Source organism: Arachis stenosperma, chromosome 10 (assembly GCF_014773155.1).
Source record: "Arachis stenosperma cultivar V10309 chromosome 10, arast.V10309.gnm1.PFL2, whole genome shotgun sequence".
NCBI classification, from domain to species: domain Eukaryota; kingdom Viridiplantae; phylum Streptophyta; class Magnoliopsida; order Fabales; family Fabaceae; genus Arachis; species Arachis stenosperma.
Genome location: NC_080386.1, coordinates 2,562,414 through 2,571,828, shown reverse-complemented (window position 1 = coordinate 2,571,828; position 9,415 = coordinate 2,562,414). Strand labels below are relative to the sequence as shown.

Below are 9,415 nucleotides of genomic sequence, written 5' to 3'. Positions count from 1 at the left end.
ATTGAAAAAATTTACTTATCAAACTTTACAAATTAGTGGATACTTTAGTAGATACTTTTGATATATTTAGAATTTTATGGTGATCAATTGTTGTGATGATAGTTCGTTGGGGTAACTTGGTTCTTCATAGGATGGAATATTTATTTTCTTGTTCTTTCCCCTCTTTTTTTCTGCTGCATGTAATCAATGCAGAAATAAACACTTGAATGACAGCATGTACAAGTTATTCATAAATCGTTTATTTGGTGAAACAAGCACACATTAAAGTTGGGTTTGATTTGCTTGTTGTGTACTGTGTTCAACGATTGATGGCTTCAACATCTGTCCACTGTTTGTGTTGTTGTTTTTCTTGTTTTCATATGGCGAAGAGCAATTAACTACAGTTGTTAGCCTGATTTGCATCAATACTGAGTATTGCAATTCTTAATGCTTTGCAATTACAAATATCCATATTTTAATTTTGATGTAAATATATTTAAGTATTTAGCTTATAATGCTGAGTAGATTGAAGTGTGTAGGTGACATCTTGAAAGATGCATTATATATTGATATTAGGCTTCATGTTATTGATGCTTTTTATTATTTATTATTGTTGGAAATGTTGACGAAATCCATATTTATAATCAATCCATTTACCAGTGAATTCATGCTAATACTTTGAGAATAGAAATTGGTGTTTGAGCTATATGCTTTTTCGTGGTAATGCATTTAGCTTAAGCTGTCTCTTATTTCAACTTTTGAATGTGTTATTTGAATTTCTTTTTGCAGGGAATGCTTGTGCCTGCTATCAAGCCATCAGGCAGTTATGAACAGCAGCAGAAATGGTTGGCTTTGGGTTATAAGATGCAAATAATTGGTTGCTATGCACAAACAGAACTTGGTCATGGATCAAATGTTGAATGGCTTGAGACAACTGCAACTTTGGAACAAATATTACTTTTGAAAGTTGTAATTTTTTCAATTATGTGGCACTATTTGTACCATGAACACTGAGAAACCATAGCATAAGAGTTCCATTGGTATAGTTTTAGGATTCAACACAATTGTATGATTGAAAATTGTATGAATTGAAATTTGAATGAAAAGTGGTTTCTTTGAAATTTAATTTGGCCAATTGTTTGCTTTCAGCAATGAGTATTTGAAGTATATTTTGTTTGCATTGCAATATGTAACTGGAGAATTTGAAACTCAAGCTGTAAACATCGTGTATGAAATCAATACAGAAAGTGCAGTATTTTAAGATCTAAAAATTGATTCAAATTTTGCAAAAGTGCAGAACTTTGTTGTGCAAAGGTAAACTGCACAATTAAAATTCAACTGTACCTAACTGCAGAAAATTAACAAACAGAATGCAGAAATTAATTTTAAAATATGCAGAAGTAAATAACTTTAAGGACAAATTACACAATACATTTGAAAATCGACAACAGAATTACGATTTGAATGCAATAATCCATAATTGCACAGTATAAAGGGAAAGTTGCATAATATAATTATAAACACCTGAGGCAAACTTAGGTGCATAAACCAAAATATCACATATGTTTCAGATTACAAATAAAGTCACTTCATGCATAAATTAGGTGCATATATAGCTATTGCACTTTAATAATGCAACAATTACCTAAACCCTGTTCAATTATAGCAAAGTGCCCACAGTATTTAGCAATAGACCTTAATAAGAACACAACTAATTAAACTAACAACACTAATAATAGTTAAAAGTTTTTCATTATATCTCGTACGAATGTTGCCTTTTCCTCGTCCAAACTCCAAAAGGTTGCCTTCAATTCCGGATTCTGCACAAATTTCTTTGCAACTTGCACAATCTCCATTGTGTCAAAGCCAAGACTCTTTAAAGTTTTGCCCATTTGGTCATTTACCCCACTCATTGCATTTGCTAGTACTTGCACATGCTTTCCTTGATCTTCTACTGCGGACTTAAAAGTTTCAGCCAAGTTTAATAGAATTGCAGCATCATTATTTTTCTTAGTTGCAGATTGACGTCCTTGAGCCCTCTCACTTGATGAAGCAAAAGAAGTCGAGAAGGTGTTGGGTAATTCACTCTCAGCACCCCCTAAATCCTCCATGTCAATATCCTCGCTGCCTAATCCCAAGCCACCAGCTGTGGCCGCAGCAAATGTAGATCCCGGAGTAACATCTTCTTCAGCATCTTTTCCACTGCATGCTTCAACACCGGTAGCTCTATCCTTACCAAAAATATTGCCAAGACGTTCAAACAAGGAAAACGGCTTTCCGGGAGTGTAGAGTGTGACGTTGCGACCCTATACCATAAACCAAAGTCGACATTAATAAACATAGCAAAAATGAAATTCACAGTTGTAAGTTTAAAAATCTTGCAAGAGGAGTGAATAAAAACAAAAAACATACCTTTCCCCAAGCTTCCAAGACTTGCTTGCTATCGACTTCAACACACATTTTTTCCAAATTCCACCCAAAGCCGCTACAACCCAACATCTCAGCCACATACATATATTTTTCCTTTAGTCGCTTGTGTTTATTTCTGATGTGCTTCACAGTGAGGCCACATCCAGGAAACTTCTCATTCATCTTATTTGCCAGCTTTTGAAATGTCCCAGGTTTAAATTGACCAGCATCCACTCTCTTGCCTTCAACAACCAATTCCTCCATGAAGACCACAAATTGTTCAGTTTCCTGTTCAGTTCACTGACGTGGTATGGAAGCCATTGATGCTGGATAATGTAGTTGCACAATAAAGGAAAAAGAGCACTAGACCAACGAAATTACTATAGGAATTATAAATTAGTACAGCAGAATCTTTATCATCATTACAACAGACTTACAATAACAGCAACTACACAATAAATATCAAGTGACTAGCAGAATTTTAGCAAATCAATACCGGGTAGCAGATTTGTAACATAGTAACACTACAATAAACTAACAATTGCAACAGAATTTAACTAATTACTAGTAGAATATCAATATAATTCAACAATTTCAACCAAATTAGATCACAACTAACTAAACCTAGTATGCAAATACGTTACGCCTAAAAAAACTCAAATTTCTTCAACAGAAACAATTTATAGTTCACGACAATTGCAGATATAATAAAACTAGAAAAAATTTGAAACTCTACGCATCATGTTCTGCTCTCCATATTTCCCACATCTCAGTTGCTAAGTCCTCACGCCATTGAGTCCACTCATGACTACTTTCCACAGCATCAATCACATCGGCTTCATCAACAACAGTGTCATCTCCAACGGGTATATGCTCCGGTAAAAGAGTTGCATCTTCTTCGGGATCAACATCCATATTCATTCGAATAAAATTTTGTAACAAACAACACGCAATAATAATGTGGCTTTGGATTCTAATTGGATAGAATGAGAGACTTCGTAGAATTGCCCATCTCTTCTTAAGCAGCCCAAAGTACCGCTCAATCACATTCCTAGCCGATGAATGCTTCTTATTAAATAATTCTAGACGATTTTGTGGTGCACGGTGACCTTGAGCCCACTCATTGACATGATATCGGACATTTCTATAAGGAGATAAAAATCCTCTACCATTGGTATAGCCAGCGTCCACTAAATAATAAGACCCTAAAATGGAAGGATGGAAAAATTATAAGGGGTATATCATAATTCTTTAATACATAGCTAATGCACTTATCAAGAGATTAATTTAAACATACCAACAGGTATTTTCAAGCCATTACGTCGAGTAATGGCATCTCTAAGTACCCTTGAATCAGATGCCGATCCTTCCCAACCGCTAAGGACATAGACGAAATTTATGTTCCGATTACAAACTCCTAAGACATTGGTGGATATTCTAGATTTTCTTGTCCGATACCTAGATTTATCACTCTTGGGGACTGTGACATCTATGTAAGTGCCATCTAATGCTCCTAGACAACCCTATCAAATGGACAAAACAAAATAGTTATTACATACAAATAAAGTTGACCAATACAAATTTAAAGTTTATGCAACACCTTACCTTAAACCATTTCCATCTGGGATCTATAGAATCCTCTGGTACAGGGTCTGCCTTTGCAAATAACACACTTTGGACATGCAACACTGAACCTAACACCTTATGAAAATACCTACTAACAGTTTCACCAGACCTATAAAACCTCACTTGTATACTGCGATTTTTGGTATGATGAGCTAATATAATCAAGAAAGTTGCTACTTGCTCGCCTATGCCAACATGACCATCATCATCTAACCCACCTTGAACTTGTAGCAATTCACACAAATTAGCAAATGCATTCAAACTCATTCTTAACTTCCATATGCAATTTCTATCTCCACCCGCCCCAATGATGTTATCTAATGCATCTCGCCTTAATGGCAATGTGTTCACTCTTCGCCCAATTGAAGAATGACCACTCCTTCTATTCCTAATATACATATATAAAGTAACTAAAAGAAACAACATCATCGTGTCAGATTGCGTTCTCATGATCCAGTAATATCCAACACATAGCTTAATTTGTTCAGAACGATCCATCATCACTTCCTAAGAAACAATTAAAAATAAATGCATAAAAATAAAATAAATTCTAATACCCAGTTTGACAACACTCAAGAGTAAACTATTCTTTATCATTTTAATCAAACTACAAGTAGAGAAAACACCCATTACATAATCACATACTCATATTAGCAAGCTAACAGTTTTTGATACATAAATGGAGAACTCTTAATTTATTACAGTTGCTAATTTTTTCTGCACTATAAATTGGAAATAAAATTCAAGGTAAAAATATACTAATAAATATCAAAACTAATGCAATCAACCAGTTGGCTCAGATTTCCTGAACAAAATAGCAAATAAATTATTGGGATATAATTAAATATAAGTCATCAGGTGGAGATACACAATGCTCCGTTATGATAACAAGTTTACAATTGGGGCTAAGTACAAGAAGCTCTCAAATGGACTCAAATTCATAATTTTGAAACATCAAACTGATTCAAATTGAACCATAATACTATGACATTATCTTTTTATTTGTTACCATCACTTATAATTTATTTTATTGACCAAATCAGAGAAAACAAGATAACCCAACATAATACTCCAGCTAAACTCTAAACATAATACTCCAACGGAATCCCATTAAAAATACATATCCAAAACAGTAGATTACCCAACACATAAGTGTTAAAAAAAAAATGGATATCCAATACAGCAATATACAAATACAATATACAAACAAACAAGAAGATTACGATTATTTCAAACCTTGAGCTGAGCTTTCTAGCACAGATGAAGGAGAAATATTGTGATAGAACAATAAAAAGCTTCAGCACATCGAACAACACACACAACTGCAGAAGATTTACAAAGCTGCAAAAGCGAGAAAACAGAGGAGAAGAGATTAGAACTAGTAAGGGTTTGTGAAAAGGAGAAGGAGATTATCATAGAATAACAACAAGTTTCACAAAATCAACCACCGCATACATACCATGGAGAATACACGAAGCTTCAGAAAACAAATGACAAGGGCTGAGAACTGATTAGGGTTTGTCAATAGAGAAGGATATATTTAGAATTTTAAAAAATTGATGAGGATAAAATGGTCCGAAAATAAAATTTCAGATCTGTGTCCAAGGCTTTTGTTCCGTGTCTCACCATTTTATTGAGACACTAAAAATATGTATACTGTGTATGCTTATGGGTATGTGTGTATCTCCAATTTTTGTGTCTCACTAATCAAACACCAGACACGTTCTACCGTGTCTATGTCTTGCCCAGACAGACACACTAACCAAACGCAGTGTTAGATATTCACTTTGTTAATTATGGAAGTCAGCTGGCTGATATTTTCACCAAACCATTGATAGAGGAGAAGTTCTACAAACTAAGGACTGAACTGGGTATTCTTGCTTCATCTTTGTTCTCTTAATGATTCTGATGTTGAGATTTTTTTGTGTTTAGTCTCATAAATCGCGATGAGATTTTTTTTTTTTTTTGGCAGGTGATGAGTAAACTTCATTAATTCACTATGAAGCCTACTGGATTCAAACCTGACCACAATGAATGATGGACCTCACGTGCTGGAGCAGTTCACGAAATATGGGCTTTCTTTACTGATTCCTTTGGGCCCATTTTATTATTGCTTTCTCTAATTTTTCTGGCAATAGCTTTTCATTTTTTGGGCCTCATTTCAATCTTTTTAAAATCCAAATTTTTTTTCCTTTTGTCTTTTTTTTTTAAACGTACGAAGGTTACAGTTGTAACTTTCAATACTTTTCAAAGTTTGAATTTTTTTCCTCTTTTCAAGACTCAACCTTTCTACTCCTCCAAGCTTATATTAACTCCCCACTACATGCATCCATTCACACTACACTCTTCACTCCTTTATCTTTTTCACATCAATACTCTATAAATATGGCACGAAAGAAAAGAGTTGTTCGTAGAGGCTCTCACATTGGCACTCATCGTTCTGACCAGACACACTCTTCTCCATCACAATCTCCCACTCATTCTTCCCCTCTTTCACCACCCAACCATACTCCTGACATGGCTCGCACTAAGACCACTACTCGCCAACCCGGCATCGCTCCTCGGCCTACTCCTCCTCCTCCAAATACCTCTCAGCCAAGTTCATCCAAACCCAATTCTTCCAGAGGTAAGAGACCTCTTCACGAAGACGAAGAGATTTTCTCCACTCAGACTCGCTATACCTGCGGTATAGTCATTGATTTCCCTCTTCATTCTGTTTCTGAACATAAGCTATCCAACCCCATTGCTTACAAGTCTTTCTATGCGGAGTTTTTCCATGAGTCTTTTGATCGTCGTCGTTTTCAATCTCTCATGAACTACTTATTTTTCTGCAAAGACATCTATAATCGTATTCTTTGTACTTCTAAGCTGGTCAATATAGACAAACTCCGTAGAAAAGGTCTGAACTTTACACTCCTGTTTGCATGTCAAGGATGGATTCCCATTCTGTCCATTAAGGAGAAAATTTACCTTGATCTGGTGAAGCAGTTCTACAGCAATCTGTCCTACAAAGAAGGGAGAATCGTCTCTTTTGTCAAAGGTAAGGTGATCATCCTCGACAAATACCATCTAAGCAAAGCCCTAGATTATCAGGACAGGGGGTTGATGTCTATACGTCGGGTAAGTGGGACGATACTCTGAATGTGTCTTATTTTAAAGCTCTGAGTACTGTGTGCGCCAATATTCCTCTCTTAGAAGGTACCCATCCTACTCATAAATCTCTTGGTCCAATCCGTGCCCAGTTGCATAGGATAGGTAACCATATCATTTTTTCTCAGCACGGCTCTTTTCAACGTGTTTCGTTTTGTAACACACTGGTTCTGTTTGCTCTTCTCTCAAAAACTCCTATTTCTTTTGCTTACTTGCTTGTAAGACATATGCATGCTTGTGTCAGTACCAAAAATGTTTTACCATATGCCATGCTTCTTACAAAAATTTTTCAATATTAAAATGTTGATTTTGGGGTTAAAATTTCAAAAGATTGTAACTCATATATCAAAGGGGGTGGTACAGTAAAGAAAACAGCACCCAACCATCGCTAGATTGATGACAGCACTGATGTTCCTTCTGTTGATGAGGATCCTCTGATTCCCCCTTCAACCTCCACCACAATCAAGGTCATGACATGCATTCTGAAGAATATGCTTGAGGAGTTCATCAATCTGACGACCTTCTTCTCACTCATGGTGCCGAGCGCAAAAGGAACCAAGTTATGGAGGAAAATGCTCTCAAAAAGACCAAAGGAAGAATCAAGATTCTGCGGGACTTTGTGAAGGATGTATAGGTTGGACTCACAACTACAGACAATAAGGGGGATGGCGATGGAACCTCTGATGAATGCAACTCTGATGCCTAGGCCCTATTTTATCTCATCTGTGATTTTTATTCAGTTTCTTTTTGAACTTGTTTTATTTTTGGATGACTGTAAAGACTTTAACTACTCTGCTATTGACACTCCATGAACTAGCCACTAATAAAATTTTGTGCAAGTTTTTTCTTTCCCTCCTTGATGACAAAAGGGGAGAAGAGAAAAGAAAAGGAAAATTGTTAGCATTGGCTTAGGAATTAAGGATTATGATACTGATACAGGATGATGCTATGCTTATTACTATGCTACACTTATTTTCATTTGTCCTGTGATGTGTTAATTCTTGTGATGTGTTATTACTATGCTTGCAAAAATTGGAATTGTATGTTTTTTAAGCTTTGTCCAGGTAAGCCATGATTAAGGGGGAGAGAACTGCTAACATTAAAGGGGAAGTACTGCACTTCGGATGGACATCAAAGGGAAGTACCCTCAACCCATTTCAATTAATTTTAAATTCTACTATTCCCTTTTATCATATTTGTTATCAAGAGGGAGATTGTTAAATCTAAATTGATTTTGGGTATTATAAATAATGACAAACATTTTTTTAGGTTGAAAGTCCAATATTATTTAATGTTTATTTTATTGTGGTAGGCCCATAACTTTTCTCACTGCTAAACAATAAAGCTGGTCTATTTCTTTGGTTATTTATGAAAAAATAAACAAACCTAAGACTAGCTTATGTCTCAGCAAGTTAAAGAACTAAAGCTCCTCCTTAAACCACCGTTAAGCAAATTAAATGGTTATGTATTTGCTAAATGTAATAAAAGGACAACTGAAAAAAAACATATATTTCACCGTTTTTCATAACTTCATTAACTTGTATCTTACACTTTAGTTGAGCACATTAGATTGTATATAGATATAGATGTTTCGGTCATTTCCCTCAGTGAGGAATCCCGGTGAAAGTGGATGAAATATCATTCAAAGCATTTTATGATGTTGGAAATCCAGAGTGATTCATAATCATATATGTTCATAGCTGCACACTATTCTAGAACATGCATGTAAAGTGTGTTATGTAAGAATTCAAGCTACATCATATGGAGAAGATCCTCACTCAAGAAGTGGTTGTATGATTCGTGAAGATATATATAGTGAGGTTATGTACAATCATCCATGCATCTAAGAATTGTAGTGAATGCGTGCAGTGGTCGAATTTGAGAACGTGTTGAATATAAATAAAATGGTAAAAACTCAGAGAATTTATAACTAAAAAAGTCATTACATGAAAATTTAATCAAATAATTTAAATTATTTAAAGATTTTCAACTATTAATTTTACTGTACTTGAATTTTTATCAAATAAAATTTGATGATAGAATTGATTTTTATCTAATAAAATAAAAAAAACTAATTTAATTATTAAAACTTTTTGTGAACTAAAAGTCTTAGACTAGAATTAGTTTCAGGTATTTTTTTAATCATATTAAATATGTACTAAAATTAGCTACCAAAATTAGTTTATAGTATAAAATATATATTAAAATATAAAATATACCTTAAAAATAAACTAACTACACATTTATTTAT

At 34.6% G+C, this 9,415-nt stretch overlaps 1 protein-coding gene across 1 annotated transcript; it reads right to left on the bottom strand.

The window, feature by feature from the left end:
* Positions 1–3,120: 3,120 nt before the first annotated feature.
* Positions 3,121–4,512, bottom strand: LOC130955434 (uncharacterized). The gene is made up of 3 exons (XM_057882280.1): positions 3,994–4,512; positions 3,813–3,911; positions 3,121–3,426 (listed from the first exon to the last, which is right to left on the bottom strand). The coding sequence occupies exons 1-3, from the start codon at positions 4,510–4,512 to the stop codon at positions 3,121–3,123; spliced, it is 924 nt and encodes a 307-aa protein (XP_057738263.1).
* Between the last annotated feature and the right edge of the window lie 4,903 nt (positions 4,513–9,415).